At 39.6% G+C, this 21,649-nt stretch overlaps 1 protein-coding gene across 1 annotated transcript in view; it reads left to right on the plus strand.

Annotated features, from left to right (window-relative positions):
* The window catches only part of LOC149275966 (laminin subunit alpha-2-like), a 411,836-nt gene that overhangs the window by 217,074 nt on the left and 173,113 nt on the right, over window positions 1–21,649 (plus strand). The window contains 4 exon segments of the mRNA XM_089504075.1: window positions 551–678; window positions 8,644–8,730; window positions 18,400–18,611; window positions 21,253–21,359. Of these exon segments, the coding sequence (XP_089360201.1) occupies window positions 551–678; window positions 8,644–8,730; window positions 18,400–18,611; window positions 21,253–21,359 (534 nt within the window).

Consider the following 21,649-nt stretch of genomic DNA (forward strand, 5'->3'; position numbering starts at 1 on the left):
TGTCCAATCTGACAACGACCACAGTGAGACAATGTTACAGATTCTATCTTGGCTCTAAACTCAAGACTAAACAAATATCTAGTTAAAAGTCAATATATGACCCCACTTATCTAATGTATTTGTTTGTTTTGGTTTGTCAATTTAGTTTTGTCAAGCCTTTTAAATTTTCTGTACTGTACTTATTTGTTGGTGCTATATAAAGAAAAGGTAATAATACATACATTGCATTTATTTAAAGTTTATAGCACCAGGACATTGCATAGCTCTGTTACAATAGTGAAGAATGAAAATACTTAATAAAGTAAAAATATTGTACTTTATTCATGTACACATAGGTTTTCATGGGTTAATTTATTTTACAGACAGAAAAAATATATACGTTCAATATATTAATAGGCCATATACACTCAGATCTATTTGCTTTCCATATTCAGATGGTGCATCAGACTGATTTCCCAAAAAGTTCCTCCTTTTTTACTTGTGGATTCATTGATGGCTGTGAAATTTATAGCTGTTCTCATTTAATGCTCAAATGTCTGTTACTTTGCAGAATTGTAAGCACAATACCTATGGCAGATTCTGTGATTATTGCCTTCCGGGTTTTTATGGAAATCCAACAGATGGCACTGCTGATGACTGCCAGCCCTGCGCATGTCCATTGACCTTAGAATCAAATAAGTAAGTATATTTAAATATCGTTGCAGTTTTAGTGGCAGTTGAAAACACTCAATCCTGATTGAGCATTTAACTGTCCTGATTTAAAGTTTTTATTTGGTAATTAACAAAATCTGTAAGATAAAATAAGAAAGAAATATACAAAATGTCAAATATTAAAGAGGCTTTACAAAAGGTAGGCTATAAAGTTGTAATCTGGTCTTGAGTTCCAAGGTTCTATAAGTTTTGGACCCCCACTGACCTCTTCTGCTTGTGTCCTAGCATTTACTCCAACTGTGACCTATCCATTCACTAAACTTGGAAAAGCGTTAGAAAGAGTCAATCCCACTGAGCAATTCCTGAGAGACGGGCCACATATTACATTTATTTATAGAAACATTGATTTTGACAGCAGCTTAACACAATTCAACCCTCACTTAAATAAATAATGAAGCTGGTGTTAACCTAATATTCAACTCAAAATTTTTATTGCTAAATTCACAAAAGTGCAGAAAAGAGAGCTCTATGTTATAAGAGGTACCAAGCTGTAATACAGTCCCCTTTAGCCCTCGAGGTGCAAGAGAATTTGCAATGGGCTTAATGCAGTAGGAACAGAGCTGGGCCAGGGATAACTAAGCAGCTCTGGCACTTTTTTACAACCGCTAAATAATATATGTAGGGTTACATGTTACGCTTTAACACGCTGTTTTGTGTACAATACATACCGAATGGAACTGCATAGAACATCCAAGAAGAGTCACAATGTACATTATTTAAGTTCTCTACACTTCTGACTGCCTATGTGTTGACTAGCAACTAACAGCCAAAAACAAATACATCTGGTAAAGAATATTTAAATCAGAACAGTCCACGGATCACTTGTCCTTTTGCCTTTTTGCCAGCCTTCCACATCCACATCTAGCAATCGTATTTTGCTGACTGTTACCTATTAAAAATGTTGAAAACACATAAAAAAGATCAAAGGTCGAGATAAATCTTGTCAAAAGAGAAAATGCATAAAGGGAAATTAAAATACTTACATATTTATAAAATCAACGCACTACACAGCCATGAAGGGAATATGGTATGAAAGTAAAAAGCATTTTAATTTGGTCTTATCTGGTGCCAAATATTCCCTTTGCTGTTTGTTTTACAGAAGACTGTACACATTTCATGGACAAAAATCATTTTAAAATGGTTTTTGTAGCTAATGATTTTTTCTTCCTAATTCACTTACCCAAACAAAATGACTAAACTAGCACATTATGAATAATGAATGGAACAGGAAATGCTATCCAGCTAAAGCAAACATTTATTTTTCATTATTGCTCCTGTCAAACATAAATGGATGGATTTAAATCCTAGGCATTTCTGAATGGGTGTGCTGACCTCCTTAATCAGCTGTATGATCCTTAAAAATACAGCAAAGACACCAAATTAAAAGGTTTTTTTTGCACCTACACTAAACAAAAACATTGTAGCCAATAAAATAGTCAATGGAGTAGTCAATGCCTTTTTCATATTTTTTTCAGATAGCCTTTTATCATATTTGTTCAAAAACTCACAAAATATTTTACAAAGGTAAAATTTAGAATGTATTTAGTGATTTGTGTTACACAATTTTGCATCAAAATACATGAATCCACTATTCCATGTTTCATTCTAAAAATCCCATAATTTATTTTATACTATTTTTTAACATTTTTCTTCACACATTTTAGTGACATCAGTGTTGATAGAAAAATAGCCAGATAAATTATCTATGTCACATACATTGGCAAGACTATTCCTTAGGCAATAGAGGTGCCTTCTTCTCTGCCACTATAGTTTTTAGAATACGTGGAACACAACCCCACAAATACCTGTATGGTATCCCTGACAGTCACATTATGCTGGTGACTACAGAAATGGCAAAGCATTAGGCCATGATATTCACCTCCTGTTGTACAGCCACATTATGTACGATCTCCAGTTTTCTAAAATGTATGTACGTCCCATACCCAAATTGGCCAAAGGTGGTTACAGACAATGATTTGTACTTAGTACTTAGTTATCATTTCAGATTGTTCAGGTGATGGCCTTCCTCATAAACAGTAGTCAGGGTAGTTCCTGTTCTGTTGCTAATAACACTAAAAGCAGAGGTTTATCACCTTAAAGGAACCCAATACACACCACACTCCTCCAACCATATTTGAGTCTCATTTATTAGAAACTGATCTGAAGAGGAACTTACAAAGCTAAGGTAGCAGGTAGTTACATCCCAGTTGCAGAAGATAAAAATAGAAAAAGGAACTCTCAAGCACACACTTTGATGCTTGATTGGCAACATACATTACAATGCATATAAATCATTGAAATTTCTTGTAATGCTCCTTACTTGTTGAGCTATACATTATGCAAGGCCAGTTTTTTCAAGACTGAAATGTTCTTGCCTGCTCTCGCTTAAGTTAAAACAAGATAGCTGTCAAATTTTACTAACCTTAAAAAGGTTAAATAAAGTGATTTGGTGGAGTCATTTAATTACTCATAAAAGTAGGCATGCAAAAAGAACCCTCTCTTTGTTATATTTTTCTATCCCTATATAAATGTATGCATTTTTTAAAATACAATATTAATGATATTATCCTCTAAGCAAAATAATCAGCAATGCTGTCCCTTACGAAAAATCACTGCAGTTTTTTCTGAAGTAATACTGCAGTTTTTTGGACATGAAAAAACTGCAATACTGCACTTTTACTGCAGTATTACTGCATTTGTACTTCACGGTACTGCAGTTTTACTGCAGTTATTTTTGTAAGGAAGTACAAATGCAATAAAGCTGCAGAACATTGAAGTACAACTGTAGGTTTGCAATATAAAAAAAAAGTAAAAGTGCAGTAAATGTGCAGTAATACTGAAGTAAAAGTGCAGTATTGCAGTTTTTTCATGTCCAAAAAACTGCAGTATTACTTCAGAAAAAACTGCAGTAATTTTTCGTAAGGGGTAGATTTTATGTAACCATGAAGACTGTGTTCATATATATACAATGAGAAAATAATGGACCTTAATCATGAAAGCTTACAATCTGGAAAAGACAGGGTGAAACAACAGAACTTTTTATATCAGTTAATAAAACAGGACTTTATTGTATTTCTATGCAAAATGTATATTATAACTTTTTCTGTATAACTATATATATATATATATATATATATATATATATATATATATACACACACATACACACACTATATGGGTATAAGTATTGGGACACCTGACCATTACACCAACCCGGGACTTTTATGACACCACATTCTAAATACATATACATGTAGTTGCCCCCCCCCCCCCTTGCAGCTAGAACAGCTTCCACTCTTCTAGGAATGCTTTCCACAAGATTTGACAGTCGTTCAGTAGAGCATTTGTAAGGTCAGGCACAGGGCCGGACTGGCCCACCGGGATACCGGGAAATTTCCCGGTGGGCCGGCAGGTCCGTGGGCTGGGCGGCCGGCAGACTAACCCTGAAGGCGCCAGGGGCGGGTTGGGCAGGGGGACAATTGCCCCCCAGGCTGCCCGAAATCTAATCAAAGCGGCCACTGGGTGCTGATGCGGACGGCCGGCATCAGCACCCAGCAGCCGTGTGCGATGGCCGTCTAGTGATGGGAGCAGCGTGAGGGGTGAAAGCTCTGCCCCCTCGCACTGACCTTTCACCCCTCACACTGCTCCCATCAGTATGCGGCCATCAGACTGCTGGGAATGTAATCTAAACGGCCGATGCGTGCTGATGCCGCCAGCCGGCTCTGCTTTAATACTTTTTTTTTTACTTTATATGGCAAGCCGATCCAGCTTACCATATAAATAAAAAAAAAAAGTGTTGAAGTAGCTCCGGCCGGCGGCATCAGCACGTTTAGATTACATTCCCAGCAGTCTGATGGCTGCATAGTGTGGGAGCAGCGTGAGGGGTGAAAGCTCCGCCCCCTCGCACTCAGACTGCTGCAGCACCGGATGTCAGGTCAGTGACATCCTGTCAGCATAGAGGAGAACAGTGTGCAGCTACCAGAGGACGGAAGTCAAGAGAAGTAGAAGGTCAGTAAACCAATGTAATTTTTGTACTGTATATTTTTTTGTATTTGTTAAAAACAAAAAAAATCGGCATGTGTTTGTGTGTATGTAAGTGTGTCCCCCTATATGCCACCCTGCCTCCAGAAATGCCGTATACCCCCGATATGCCACTCTGTCCCATGATATGCCTTTTAACCCCCTATATGCCAGAGTTGCATATAGGGGTATAAGGCATTTCTGGATGCAGAGTGACATATAGGGGGTCAAAAGGCATATCTGGAGGCAGAGTGGCATAAAGGGGGTTAAAAGGCATACCATGGGGCAGAGGAGCATATAGGAGGGTATAAAGCATATCGGGGAGGCAGAGTGGCATATAGGGGGCATAAGGCTTTTCTGGAGGCAGAGTGCCCCATGATATGCCTTTTAACCCCCTTCATGCCACTCCGCCTCCAGAAATGCCTTATACCCCCCCTATATGCCACTCTGTCCCATGATATGCCTTTTAACCCCCTATATGGCAGAGTGGCATATAGGGGGTTAGAAGGCATATCATGGGACAGAGTGGCATATGGAGGTATAAGGTATTTCTGGATGCAGAGTGACATATAGGGGGTCAAAAGGCATATCTGGAGGTAGAGTGGCAAAAAGGGGGTTAAAAGGCATATCACGGGGCAGAGGGGCATATAGGAGGGTTGAGGCATATCAGGGAGGCAGAGTGGCATATAGGGGGGGTATAAGGCTTTTCTGGAGGCAGAGTGTCCCATGATATGCCTTTTAACCCCCTTTATGCCACTCTGCCTCCATAAATGCCTTATACCCCCTATATGCCACTCTGTCTCATGATATGCCTTTTAACCCTCTATATGGCAGAGTGGCATATAGGGGGTTAGAAGGCATATCATGGGACAGAGTGGCATATAGGGGTATGAGGCATTTCTGGATGCAGAGTGACATATAGGGGGTCAAAAGGCATATCTGGAGGTAGAGTGGCAAAAAGGGGGTTAAAAGGCATATCACGGGGCAGAGGGGCATATAGGAGGGTTGAGGCATATCAGGGAGGCAGAGTGGCATATGGGGGGTATAAGGCATTTCTGGAGGCAGAGTGACAGGGAGTAAAAGGCATTTCTGGAGGCAGAGTGGCATATAGGGTATTAAAAGGCATATTATGGGGCAGAGTGGCATATAGGAGGGTATAAAGCATATCAGGCTGGCAGAGTGGCATATAGGGGGGCATAAGGCTTTTCTGGAGGCAGAGTGCCCCATGATATGCCTTTTAACCCCCTTTATGCCACTCTGCCCCCAGAATGCCTTATACCCACTATATGGGTGGCATATAGGGGGTTAGAAGGCATATCATGGGACAGAGTGGCATATAGGGGGTATAAGGCATTTCTGGAGGCAGAGTGGCATATAGGGGGTTAGAAGGCATATCAGGGGGGCAGAGCGGCAAGCCTGGGGGCAGAGGTGCATAACTCGGGGGTAGGTTGTCAAATGAAAGGAAATAAAAACCAAACATGTCTCAATCATAGCTTTTATTAAATATGGAAAAAAATAGTCTACATGAATTAATAAAGAAATAAAAGTTTCTTACCAGAATATCGTGAAGAATAATGTGATCAGTGTTTTGTTCCACTGAATAAAATGGAACTTTTTCATCTAAAAATGTTCGCAGTAGCAAATGTTTTGATCCCATTATGTGTAATGTATTTAATTTATTAGGGCCTTTTAACACTTTTGCTTTCTGGCATTTTAATACAAATAATGAGATAAAAAGAATGGCGAATAGTGTGACGCGGGTATGTATAAGGGGTGCGTGTGGGTATAAGAGCTTGACCGTGAGATAAACTATATGGGGCTGGTCTCCAAATTTTTCCAGGGCTGCTTTTCAGTCCCAGTCCGGCCCTGGTCAGGCACTGCTGTTGAATAAGAACAATCATCAGTCAACTGCCTATTAATCTCTGTGGCAGTTCATCCCAAAGGTGTTTAAGATTGAGGTCAGGGCTCTGTGTGGGCCAGTCAAGTTCTTCCACACCAAACTCATCCAACCATGTCTTTATGGACCTTGGTTTATGCACTGGGGCACAGTCATGCTGGAATAGAAAATGGTCTTCCCCAAACCCTTACGAAAAAATTACTGCAGTTTTTCTGAAGTAATACTGCAGTTTTTTGGACATGAAAAAACTGCAATACTGCACTTTTACTGCAGTATTACTGCACATTTACTGCAGTTTTACTGCATTTGTACTTCACTCTACTGCAGTTTTACTGCAATAAAGCTGCAGTACATTGAAGTACAACTGTAGGTTTGCAATATAAAAAAAAGTGCAGTAAATGTGCAGTAATACTGCAGTACAGTGAAGTACTGCAGTAATTTTTCGTAAGGGAACTGTTCCCAACAAAGTTGGAAGCATAGCATTGTCCAAAAATGTCTTGGTATGCATTAAGATTTCCCTTCAGTGAAAGTAAGGTGCCTAGCCCAACCCCTGAAAAACACCCCCATACCATTATCCATCCTCTACCAAACTTTACAGTTGGCACAATGCAATCAGGCAGGTAACATTCTCCTGGCATCTGCCAAACCCAGACTGACAAGCGTAATTTCTCACTCCACAGAACACGTGTCCACTGCTCCAATGGTGGCGTGCTTTACACCATTCGATCTGATGCTTAGGATTGCACTTGGTGATGTGAAGCTTACATGCAGCTGCTCGGCCATGAAAACCCATGAGTGCTTAATCCTGGAGCCTATACCTATTACCTCTGCCCAAACCTCTTAAATAAAGACAGACACCAATATGTGTGTAGGGCATTGGCCACAGCTTTATTGTCCCAGCATTAACAACCAACACAAACATTAACCAACAACACACCAGCTGGGTGGGTTGTAGGGAACCTGTCCAGGGAGGATCCAGGCAGAAAAAGGTAGAACCCCACTCACACCCTCTTCATATACCCTTAAAACCCTGAAACAATGTTGCAGGCACCAATCACTAAACCACTGACATCCTTTAAACCGGCCCAGGCCAGCAGTCATAGTTCTTTCCCTAACTGTCCAGGGAGCCCTTTCCATGGAGTTCCTGCCGCAGTTTTTGTGCTGAGAAAAGTATGGCACTCTTTAGCTATGGACACACCATGCGCTTTAGCACTCGGTGACCCCGCTGTGTGACTTTATGTGGTCTTCTGCTGTTCCTAAATGCTTCCACTTTCCAATAATACCATTTACAGTTGACCGTAGAATATCTAGCAGGGATTACGTTTCACAAACTGATTTATTGCAAAGGTGGCATCAAAGTACCAGGCTTGAATTCACTGAGATTTTCAGAACAAATGTTTATAAATCCAGACTACATGGCTTGATATGCCGCTGACATTGGGTTGGATTGAAACACCTGAATTCAATGATTAAGAGGTGTGTCCCAATACTTATGCCCATATAGTTTATGCATATATATATTTAGAGAGAAAAAAATCATTTGATATATTTGAGTGGTTTAAATATACATTTATATGTAATTATTGAACCAGGCATTGGTTAGGAATATAACACAAGTCAGTTAACTGTTACTCCCTTTCACTGAGACTTTGACCACATAATGTATTTTAACACAGAATATATTTGGGTTATAGACTCCAGGGCACAGACAAGCAGCTGTACATTCCGGCTCATTCACTAGTGAGCAGGATTTCTGACAGTAAGCCCCATCACAACATGCCATTGGGATGCTGCCATTCACTGTACTATATCCAGTGTCGGCAGAAATAGTAGAGCCATTCCAGTGACGATTGGCTGGAGCCAAAGCTAAATGTGTGTGTGTGAGGCTGGAAGAGCATTCCTAATTCACTGTGTTTTCGGAGTAATGTTAACTAAAGGGACGAGGCAATAATGTTTTTAACTTTGTTTTTATTCTTCTTTCTTCCAAATCTTATCCAATGCCAACAACCACAAAGCTTTAGCCCTACATGTCACCTGGACACAAATCGTAGTTTGGTGTGTGATTCCTGCCCTCCTGGATATGCAGGGCAGCGATGTGAGAGGTAAGACATCATGTAGTCCCTTTAATTTCTTAAAATTTTCTGAAATCTTTTTTCTTTTCAAACATCATATTGTATAAGCTATGTAATACCAGATGCACATTGATATTGCCTTCAAATGTATTTTTTATTTTTTTATTTTATTGCATTTGTTTAGCTTTGGGGAAATTAAAATTAGTATTTTTTCTAATAAACAGCCCTGGCTGAAGCACTATTAGTTTTAAAAATTAATCAGTTCTAAAGTCTTCTAAAATCATTATCCTTGTGATGTATTTCCTCATTTAAAAAAGCATCATGGGGCAGGTTTATTGCACATACAAAAAATTGCATAACTATATATTCAGTTTATTAAAAAATATATAGTTTAAAAGCATTTAATGTATTTTTGTTGTTATTATGTTACACACCATGTTTATTGAGTGGATATATTGGAGCTTCAAGAAAATGGAAATGTCATATAGTTTTAAACATTTCAGTGATTTATAAACTTACCTATGTAAGAAACAACATTTTCTCTTAAAGAAAGTTCTCCTTAAATGATGTAATTGACAGCAACTGTAGCTTATAAAAATAATTGGATTGATTGCCATGATTTCCCTTATAGAAACATTAATAGATAACTAATTATGACTCCATACCAACATTTAAACACACAATGTGATTTTCGGAGATTTGGTTAAAGGAGTAAGCTTACCAAATGTTTTGTATGTAACCTATGGTTATTATATATAATGGAATAAGTCACATAAAAACACATTTTTAAGTATTATGGTCCTATTGAAAGGCTAGTACATCAAATCCTTTACATGCCTGACTGGGAAGTCACATCACTGGTTCTGCATTGACTACTTTAAATAAATAATATGATAGTCTTTAAGACTGTTCCAAAGAGTATTTATGGAATAAGACACTAAGGATATATATCATGTTTCACTAGCATTTTCAAGAAGTGTTCAGCAGGTATTTAATAAAAATATCATACCTAAAAAGTGTGCAATTGTAGTGTACAGCTATATGGATAAAATATGTTTTGTAAAACAATATATATATATATATATATATATATATATATATATATATATACCGTATATATACAGAAAAAATACAAGAATGGAAGCATACCATAGTGGCTATATAGTGTGATGTAATCCTCAATATTTATGCCTCAGATGTGTTTTTAAATAGTATGTGTTGAGTTTACACTGATTCCTTGCTTTGTTTTTATTTATGCACACATATACTGTGAATATATTTATATATTTTTTTTTTTATATATATATACACCGTGTATATATATATATATATATATATATATATATATATGCTATTCACTGTCATTATTACAGATTTATAATACTCTTTATAATTGGTTATTTTATATGTAGCCACCTTTGCAAAGTTTCAGTAAGTGACAGGTCTACACTAACTTTTTAGTCGTCCACTCCCACCCCTTTCATGTCTATCACAGGCCAACCCTGCCTCCACCCACAAAAAGTCATGCCTCACCAACTCAGGCCCACCAATCCCTTCTCCCATGGAGAGAAAGACTGGCCATCTGGCAAACCAGGCAAATGCTTGGCAGGCCAGTGCTGTGCTGTGCATTAACCTTTCCTGCAGCTCAAGTGGCAGATCCTGGGGCCACCAACTGGTTACATATGGCCAGACAATGAACATGAGAGCATAGTTGTCAGAGCTGAGTTGGGATCGGAGCGCAGCGCAGAGAGACACCGGGTGCAAGGGAGTGAAGTAAAGGGTAATCCAACACACAAAGTCCAGTATATAGCCAAGGGTCAAAAGTCCATGTAATCGAATCAGAAGGTTCGCAGTACAACAAGGGTAATCCAAAAACAAAGTCCAGAAATCCAGCCGAGGGTCAAAAGTCTGTATAATCCAATCAGAAGGTTCGCAGTACAACAAGGGTAATCCAAAAACAAAATCCAGAAATCCAGCCGAGGGTCAAAAGTCCGTATAATCCAAATAGAGAAGAAACAGCAACAGGGTACAGGAATCCGGTAGGGAACTTGAACAACCAAGTACTGAAGGTACAGGGTTGCAGGTTTAAATAGCCCGCCTAATTGTTACTCCTCCTCTAACCCCTCCTCTCTCTGTGGCTGTCAATTAGTCCCTAATCCCTCCCCTCTGCGGTTAGACCGCAGGACACGCCTCTCCTGGCTGTCAGTAGAGGTTTGGGACTGCAGGACACGCCCCCCCCTGGCTGCCAGCAGCGGTCTGGGACCGCAGGACCCGCCCCCCCCGCCACACTGCTAGTCCTGGCGCCTGTCTCGTGCGGCTGCCGCCGCAATGGAGACCGGGGACGCGGCCCGCGGCACGGAGATGCCGTGCCGTGTGGCCGAGGATGTAGTTGCTCGGCGGGGACTCCGCCGGGTGAGGACCTCCGTCGCCGACGGGTTGGGACCCGACGGGCACGTAGCCAAGGACGCGGGCGCCCGGCGGTGTCGCCGCCGGGCACGGACCCCCGCCGAAGACCGGTAGGGTCCTGACAATAGTATCCAGCGTATCCGGCTGGCGGATGCATGCTGTGCTCTTAAGCCACTATGGTGCGGCATGTTCATGATTTGACATCAGGTACCAAGGCCGATTCTCAACCGCAGACTTGCTCTGGTTCCCAGGTATTGTAATTAATGGCCTAATGGCCAAAGACTGTTTAAGACACCTATAGATTCTATTTCCTTCAGGCTTCATTTGGAGGGGCAGAAGTAGACCAAGATGTAGCATGATAAGTACCAAGCAGATCCATGTAGAAATTAAGTGAAAAGTAGACATAACAGTATTGGGATTGATGGAACTAGAAGCAACTCCCACTCAGAGACAGGACAAAGGGCATGGTAATCCACCTGTGTGCACGTAGTGCAGCAAACTGAGGCCTGGCTGTGGTTGAGCCTTAACTACTTCATGCTGCTTTAGAACCACCTTTGTAAAAGATACATTTGATTTCATGAATTAACTGTCAGTAAAAGCATAATTCCCCATCCTATTGCACGTTTTCAGCACTAACTGTTTAACGTGACATTTGTTTACCTTTTAACAAGAACCTTGAGAAATATCCTATGCATGTGCCACACCAAATTTACAGAAAGAAATGTTATTAAACACTGCAGCTTTTTGGAGTACTTCTATATTCTGCTATAATGGCAAGAGAAAACTATTACAAAATGGGTCTTCTAAACCAATACATGAATATTTCATAGCCTTCAACAGTAATGTTCAAGAAAACTAAATAGCACATCACACAAGGACAGTAACTATTTTATTCATTTTTATTTGTGCTGGATTTAAGTTAAGTTTGTGTCAGATGCTCTGCTTTGGAGTAATCTTCTGAACCGTGCTGCTCTTAGAGTCAGTCACCTGTCCTTACATATCAACCCGCCTGTTCTTCTTCCTGTTACTGTATTCTATTTCTGTCAGTCTTTTCCTGTCTGCTTCAGCAATCACCATACTCTCAGGAAGGCGGTCTGCTGTGATCTTAACGACTTTGCAAGCCAATCATGTCAGAAACATCTAGGGTTTAGTTTCTTTAATTTAGAGTCATTGGAAGAAAAAAATAAATGTGTAAAAGCTGCAGCATCCTTAAAATATAATTGGATACGCAAGCAGACCTTTAGACCTGTTGCAACCAATTAGTGTAAATTACATATTTGTAATTAGAAAAATGTGTTTTCTTATGTTTTATATTAAAGGGAAACTCATGTGACGTTTTTTGACTGCTGCATATCTGTTACCAATCAACTTGGAAGCCTGGCTCCTTATCATAGTGCCTTGTGGCAATACTGTAGAACGTCTTAGTCTTAATCATCAAAAAAGGCTCACTGACTTTGAATACATCATGAATAGTAAAGAATATTGTGGTGTTTCAGCAAGTCACACAACGAATTACATAGCTGTCAACAATGGCCACCTACAGATAAAAGAACGTTTATTCGGACAAAACGCAATTAAATTTTATCACAGATTGCACCAGCAGAGTAATCTATAACCAGTAAATGTTAATTCATCTAAACTATTTTTTTTTTAATAAAAGCTATGATTGAGAAAAATATTTTGGTTTTATTTCCTTCTATTTTCCAACCTCCCCCCCTGTTATGCACATCTGCCCCAGAAATGCCTTATACCCCCTATATGCCACTGTGCCCCATGATATGCCTTGTAACCCTCTAAATGCCACTGTGCCCCATGATATGCCTTTTAACCCTATATGCCACTGTGCCCCATGATATGCCTTTTGACCCCCTATGTGCCACTCTGCCTCTAGAAATGCCTTATACCCCTATATGCCACTCTGGCATTTAGAGGGTTAAAAGGCATATTATGGGGAAGAGTGGCATATAGGGAGGTTTAAGGCATTCAGGAGGCAGAGTGGCGTATAGAGGGTTAAAAAGGCATTTCTGGAGGCAGAGTGGCATTAAGGGGGTTAAAAGGCATTTCACAGAGCACTCTGCCTCCAGAAATGCCTTATGCCCCCCATTTAACCCCCCCCCTCCAAACTTACCGGTGCTTCTGACTTCCCTGTCTTGTAGCCGGGGCAGCGTGTAGATCCCACGCACTTACGCTGCAGCCGGAAGGAGGCGTGGCTAGCAACAGGGGTTGTCTGCGTCCATCGCGCAGACCTTCCCCGACTGTCAGAGAACTCTGATCTCTGACAGCCGGGGAAGGTCTGCGCGATGGACGCAGACAACCCACACTGCTACCCACACCTCCTTCCTGCTGCAGCGGAAGTTGTCTACGCGAATCGCGTAGACATCCACACGCTGCCCCAGCTACACACCGGGGACTCAGAATTACTGGTAAGTGGGGGGGGGGGGAGACATCAGGATCCAGGTCCCCTGCAGCTGCGGGGGATCTGGATCTTAGTCGTCTCATAGTCAGACCTATTTGAGGTCTGATTATAAGACGACCCCGATTATAAGACGAGGGGTATTAAAACCTCGTCTTATAATCGAGCAAATACGGTATATATATATTCTTTTTTTGTCTATTGTGCGGGTGGAGGTTGTAATTTTTATGAGTTTCAGGCAAAGACATGCAAGTTCTAACCTGAAGTTCTCAAAAATTTAAGTTGCGTGACCTTGCACATTGCAGTGAATCTGGGGATTGTTAGCATGCACTGATATGTGGTCTCAGTCGAGTGTGTTCAGTAAACCCTTAACTCAACTGACCACTAGACTTTTTAATATATAGACCCTATTATCTAAGGACAGAATCCTTCTAGTCCCAGAGTGGTATGGAGCTCATAGCAAGCCTATGTGTTGCTCACCACGTTGACATGTAAAGGCTTAAAAAGACATACAGATGCAGCCTTGGAGTACATCATCTTAAATGTAAACAATAGTACTTACATTTGATTTTGTTGTGTATTTTATATTTTATTAAAACATATTTTTCATGGGTTATAGAATGAAACACTGCATTGTAGCACATCTGATGTTACAACTGACTTTTACAATAATATATTCCGCTGCACAACTGAGAATTGATTGTAGAATCATTACAGTAGTACTATGCTAATGATTTTGTTACTGGCTTTCTTTATGCGTGCAGCTATAGTTATACTCCTTAGATTGTTCAGTAAGAACTCTTTACAAAGAATAAACATGAACTCACTTTGATACTGGCACATAGGACTTAATTACACCAAAGTTGAAAAGTCTACTGAAAATCCTGAAGGTCTTCTAGGAAGCCAAATAACGCAAACTTAGAATTTTGCTTCTCTGAATTTTTAGAGGTTTTACACCAGTATAACCACATGTATATTTAAGATATGTAGTGCAGACGGAGATGTTAAATAGTACAGCAGGCTTATTCATATTTTTTATTGTAATTAACTACAGTCATCCTCAACCAGATTTATCACGACTTGATGGGATTTATATATAGAACTGTCACCAGAGATATATTTACTGTCTCCGCAGCCCTAAGCCCCTCTACAGTAAGCGTCTTCCCTGCATTAAAAGGTGTGCTGTGCCTTTAAGACACAGTGCTGGGATATTACAACATATCCCAGAATTCTGTCTTTTAAAGACGCACATCGCCTTCTAATGCAGTCTATGGATGCTGTGCTGTAAATGGGCCAGTTGGGGAGACCAAACGTCTCTGGTGGTAGTAGTAATTTATAAAAAGGAGAATGGTAAACTGCTTATATGATTGGCATCTAAATATATAGAAAAAACTAACATTGATATATATAATATAACCTTAACCTATAACTTGTTGGAATCATATAAACATAACATTTAACAACGTCCCTGGACAAAAAAAAGGAAAAAAACACATAAAAAAGACAGTAATACATTATATGTATGCTTTTGTTAGAGGTTTTGTCATATTAAATAATCCATAAATATTGTAACACACTAACTAACATTCACGGCACAATTTCATAGTCAGCAAGCCATTTGCAATATAGTGCCCTCATAGCGGATGTAAAAAAATGCAGTCATTTTTTTAATTGTATTTTTTGGTTTTATTTTGAGATTTGTTCGGATCGACTTGACTCATGTTTCTTATAATAAATATATGTCACATGCCAACCGTTGCTGCAGATTCGCAGTTGCCAGTCAAGTGTCATGAAATGTGAGATGTTTCTGAGTTAATTAAAATTTTGCTTTAGGCAGCCTTTGCCAAATTTTCACTGCGATATAGCACTACAGTACATTAATATTCTTACTACAGGCAAATTTATAGAGGAATAGATTTTCCAATTTATGGTGTGTATTTAACCCAGTAGATTAAGGCTTTTAGTAGACAAAGGTTGTCTGGCATCAGTGAAAAGAGCCAGCGATTTGGAGATCCAGCTAACTCACCGACCAGTGTCCAATTCCGAGTGTATATTTGCTAAATATTTTGGCTTGCAGATTAAAGGTGTATCTGAATTGAGGATATCTATAAATATAAGTGTACATGTCCAACCCATAAAAACCCACAGAAGTGGTATTCTGATTAATTTATCCCTTATGAAGCGCCAACAAATTACACAGTGCTATATATTTTAAATGGGGTGGTTGAAAACATATGTAACACATACACATTAACATAATCAGACACTACAAGAGTTGAGCACCCTTCCTGAGAACTTGCCCATCCTAGCAATAATGGTGAACTTTCTAAAGGTATAGTATGGGTAAATGCTAGTATAAATGTAGTGGCATAGGAGGTGGGTTAGTGCTTGGCTCAAGAAGTAGTTTTTCAGGAAAGCTACGAGAGAGCAGAGAGAGAGATGAATTAGAAAAAACATTTTTAAAGTAAAAAGGGAAGATGTTATGGCTGTAGGAGGTCAGAGGGGGAGGGAAACAAGAAGGAAGGAATGTGTGTTTAAAAGGGTAAAAAACATTTGGCGAACTCTATGCTAGGTCCTGAAGCTGAGATCTGCCCTCTATAACCCAAAATAGACAATAGAGGTAGATTCCTGCTTGGCAGTACAGTATAGCTTTGATAAAGGATGATGCAATTTACAAAATTTCTTGTTCCCCGGTATGATTTTCATATTATATCATCTAATACAAATTTGGGCAGCTGAAGACCTTAAAATATTTATAACAGATTAAGTGATAAGAAATAGCTAAATATAGCTAGATGGATCTGAAATTACTTGCTGCAATACGTTTCACCTATGTAGGTTTCGTTTGCAAAGAACTTCTCATAGTTATGAATATTTAAGACCGGTATAAACCAATGGGCTATTTCTTTATATTTTTTTACATATATAGTCTTAGGTTTCATTTCCCTTAGATACGTGGTTGAGGGGATAGGTCATTACAAGCTTGTGACACATGCACACTTTCCGTATACACACTCTAGATTGTAAGCTCGTTTGAGACCTTTTGTCTCTGTAAGTCAATTTGTTATGTGACATACTAATTGTTATGTCCTGTCTACCCATTGTACAGCGCTACGGAATTTGATGGCGCTATATAAAACAATTAAAAATATAAAACAATAAATAATAATATATAGATAAATATACTGAAGATATGTTTACCCCACCACACATGTAAATTTGAATATATATATCTTTCGTTGAATCTTTTTTTTTTTTTTTTTTTTGTAGCAGTAGTGTACTGTGGCCTAGTTTTACTAGGCTTATAGCAACAGGTCCAGTGCGGCAGAAGCCCCTCTTCCATAAAAACCTAGGGCAATGCGAGTGCATTTACACTGGTATATAAGGAATGACCGATCTTGGGATGAGGTATTCCTTTCTATTAGCACCCACTAAATTGTCACTTGAGGAGAAGAGAGACCTAGTAGGGCCTGTCAGTTTGCTCCCCCTGCTGGCTGATTGCACATGTTGTGATTAGCAATACAGACTATCGAGCCATGCATGCTGATCACAATGTGATCATTGCAAGGGAGATCAGAAGGAAGAAAAAAGGGAAAAAAAATATTTTAAAAAAACTGAAATATAAAATAAACAAATAAATAAACAATATAGGGAGCCCAGTGATGTCACTGTGACATCACTGGCATCCATAAGAAAAAATAAAGATCCCCAAAGGGATCGCTATCCATATTCCACTGAGCACATAAGAAACATAATTTAAAAAATTCAAATGCCCTGTTGCCATAGCACTAGTGGTGGACATTAAGCAAATAAGTAAGGTTACATTACTTACTCATAGTAAGTGGGGAATTTTAATTTGAAGAAATTTATTTCATTTTATTAAGACTATTTGGTGGGTGGTTAGTTAGGGTTAGTCCTAGTTTATATGTTTTGTCCAGGACTTAAAATAAAAAATTACGGAGAAAAAACAAATAAAGTATGCTAGGATGTATGCTAGTTTAGTAAGTTAAGTGTCCTGGTCTTTTTGGGGGAAGTGAAAGATTTTATTTTATTTTTTATGAATATTTTTTGGGTGGCTGTGTAGGTGGGTTGGACAATTATATGGGTGGATCTTTAAGTCTCTGATAAAAAATTCCAAACTTGAAATCAGAAATGTAGACCTCGTAATGTTCAATAAGTATTACAAATCTATGTTTGTTGGACGTTGTTGAACTTTGGGGATGTATTTGTATGTGCATATATACAGTCCGAAGAAAATGGTGAAATTGCATTTTTTTGTGAAGAAATACATATATATATATTTTTTAACGCTAGCTTTGTAAGATGTGGAAATGGCTTCCGCATAAACATACTTCTGTGCCCCTAAATAAATAAGGTTTTAAAAAAATGGAAATGTGCAAATTCCAATTTAGACTTTGTATTGTCCCATAACCATGCTAAAACTATGCATGTGTTACATTACTGAACTCAGGGGATGTTGCAGAATGCAAATTGTGATGGTTTTTGTATATGCACTCATGCAGTGCAAGAAACTTTTTTTAGTACCACCAAGTATGTCGTTGGTTCAAGAGCAAATATGCATAAAATGTGCCCATATGCACCTAGGCAAAAACTATTGGTTGACAAAATACCGGTATATATATTTTTATTTACTGTCTGAAATGAGACATATGGTTTGTGTGGGTACAATAAATGAAAGAGGGTGAAATTACAGTTAAACAAAGACTGAAAACCCTTGTGTCTGCAAGAGTAAAATAGTGTAAAATACCTGCGTCCTTAAAGGGTTAACCATTTGTTTATTCGTATTTCCACTTTACATCTAGATGTTGGGACAGTGTTGTGTTTTATTAATTATTAATTTATTTCTTAATTAACTTTAGGTGTGCAGAAGGGTATTTTGGGCAGCCTTCGTTACCTGGTGGATCTTGCAAGCCTTGTGAATGCAGTAACAACCTCGATCTTTCAGCCCCTGGCTGTTGTAACACTGAGACAGGGGCCTGCCTTATATGTAAACCAGGAATAACTGGGGAGTATTGCAATAAGTGTGCTGATGGATATTTTGGAGACGCCCTTGGACCACTGAGCTGTCAAGGTGAGTACTTCTAAGCAATGAAAACGATGAACTAAGGCTCATTTCAGTTTTTAACATTGGATGCTGATAATAAAGATTGTTAAACCCACCATTCTTACTATGTGCTATGTCAATCACTTTCTTTCTAAGTTACATGGGGGTCACTGGCTGTATAATGTAATGGTGTTTTACTTTACAAAGAAGGTGGTAGATAAATGAGGCTAATATGGTTAGGGAGTTTAAACATGAGTGGGATAGGTTTACAGCTATCTTATCCAGTGGCGTCTCCAGGTTTCATATTTAGGGGGGGCACATGGGGGGCCAGGGACCAAAGTAGGGGGGCCAATTATAAAACGGTACATATACACTATATATATATATATATATATATATATATATATATATATATATATATATATATATATATATATATACACACACACACGTGCATTTTTAACTACATAATATACACTTATCTCTTTGAAGTAAAGACCGTGATTAAAATATGATTTCAAAATAACAGCTAAAGTGACAGTTATTTTTCATTATTTAATATTAGACCCTGCTGCAGATATATAGAAATATTACATCCTGCTTCCGATATATATTAATATTAACCCCTGCTGCGGATATATATTAATATTAGCCCCTGCTGCGGATACATACTTATATTATACCCTGCTGCCGATATACATAGAAATTATACCCTGCTGCCAACATATATTAATATTAGCCCCTACTGCCGATATATAGTATTAGTCCCTGCAGCCAATATATATAAATATTAGCCCCTGCAGCCAATATTTATTGATAATAGGCCCTGCAGCCAATATATATTAATATTAGCCCCTGTTGCCGATATATATAAACATTAGTCCCAGCTTCCGATATATATTAATATTAGCCCCTGCAGCCAATATATTTGCCACACTGACTGCAGATCAGGGGAAGACAGTGAGAGTCAGTGCAGTGTTCCCTCCTTCTGACTGCACCGTGACATTGAGAGGTCCTCTCCCCTGTAATCATCCCCAGAGTCCCTTTGTCCCCTCATTCACTAAACCATAGCGCTCTTTTACTTACACCCTGTAGTTCAGGTATAGATCAAATAAACAACACATGGAAACAGCACATGCAACTGAATGAGATTAAAAAAAAACTTGTATTTGCAGGTATACATAAATAATGTATGGAAACATAGCATTGCAGGTATAAACCAACAGAACACACAAACCCAGCATTGCAGGTATATATCAACTGGAAATCACATGTACACTCAGCACTGAAGGTTTAGATCAAATAATCAACACATGGAAACAGCACTCCAGGTATTGATCAACTGAATAAGACATGCAAATCCTATATTTGCAGGTAAACATTAATAATGTATGGAAATATAGCCGATACAGATGAACAGAATGACACAAAACCCAGCTTTGCAGATATAAATCAATTGGAAATTACATATAAACTCTGCATTAAAGGTATAGATAAAACCCCCTAAATTACAGGCATAGATCACTGGTCACACACCCCAAAGCCAGCCCTGGTGTCCACACTGCCCACATAGAACCTGACCAGCACCTAAGTTACACATTATGTCAACTTTGTCCCCAAACAGCTGAACGTACGCCGTTTTTGTCCCATAAAGACCTCTCCCTCCCAATCTATCCTATCTACCCCCTCTCCCTCCCAATCTATCCTATCTACCCCCTCTCCCTCCCAATCTATCCTATCTACCCCCTCTCCCTCTCTATCTACCACATCTGCCTCCCAATCTATCCTATGTACCCCCCTCTCCCTCCCAATCTATCCTATGTACCCCCCTCCCTCCCAATCTATCCTATGTACCCCCCTCTCCCTCCCAATCTATCCTATGTACCCCCCTCTCCCTCCCAATCTATCCTATGTACCCCCCCTCTCCCTCCCAATCTATCCTATGTACCCCCCTCTCCCTCCCAATCTATCCTATCTACCCCCTCTCCCTCCCAATCAATCCTAACTATCCCCTCTCCCTCCCAATGTATCCCATCCACCCCCATCTCCCTCCCAATCTACCCCCTCTCCCTCCCAATCTATCCTATCTACCCCCTCTCCCTCCCAATCTATCCTTATCTACCCCTTCTCACTTCTTATCTACCTCTTCTGACTCTCTAAACCCCTCCTAACTTTCTAACCCCCCCTTTGAAGTTCACTTACCTTGGGCTTGTCCAGCGGTGAGATCGCGAGGTCTCTGTGTCCCTGGTTCTGCCGGCTTCACTGCTGGGCGCCGGATATGACGACATATACCGGCGCTCGGCTTGAAATGCCGGCACTGCGAACCAGGAAGAGGCCTCGCGGTCGCGGAGAAGAGTGAGAGGCGCCGAACGGTTGCTGAGAACTTATTCCTCAGCAACCGCTCGGCGCCTCTCACTCTCTCCTCCGGGTCTATTAAAAAAAAAAAAAAAAGCCGGCGTTTCAATTGGGGGGGCACACCGGGGGGCACAGCATGATGTAGGGGGGGGCCATGGCCCCCTCTGGCCCCCCCCTGCCGACGCCACTGATCTTATCAGAGACCAATGACTGATTGGGGCCTGAGTCTTTACATGGACAGGCTAAATGGGCCGAATGGTTGTCAGCAAATTCTATGTTTCTAAGTTAATGGTTTTATTTTATGCTTGTTTAGCATGCAACTGCAATATCAATGGCTCCTTGTCCTCAAGTTGCAATCTTCAAACTGGACAGTGTGAATGCAAAAATAATGTGGCCGGACGTCAGTGTGATGAGTGCTTGGTAAGTTACTAATGATTTCATTCTTTATTTATTATCCAAGTAGTTCTTTAGAGCAGAAGTCAATGCGGTGCTTTAGGCAGTAAAAGTGTTATTTTCCATAGTGTCTATCTTTTTCAGGGGTTGGTTATTAACCTCTCTTTCTTCCAAGGTAACGGTGTTAACAAGTAGCTTCTTCTTTCTGTTTCTCCTTTGTTTTACTTAACTCTGTCTCAGGATTCTGATAATTAAGTATTATGATATTTCCCTAAACTGAATACTGTGGCTTTAGCTAATGCCAGAGTTTAGCAACT

The sequence above is a fragment of the Sceloporus occidentalis genome, unplaced genomic scaffold (assembly GCF_023333645.1).
Source record: "Sceloporus occidentalis isolate IW3139 unplaced genomic scaffold, rSceOcc1.0.p SCAF_254, whole genome shotgun sequence".
NCBI classification, from domain to species: Eukaryota; Metazoa; Chordata; class Lepidosauria; order Squamata; family Phrynosomatidae; genus Sceloporus; species Sceloporus occidentalis.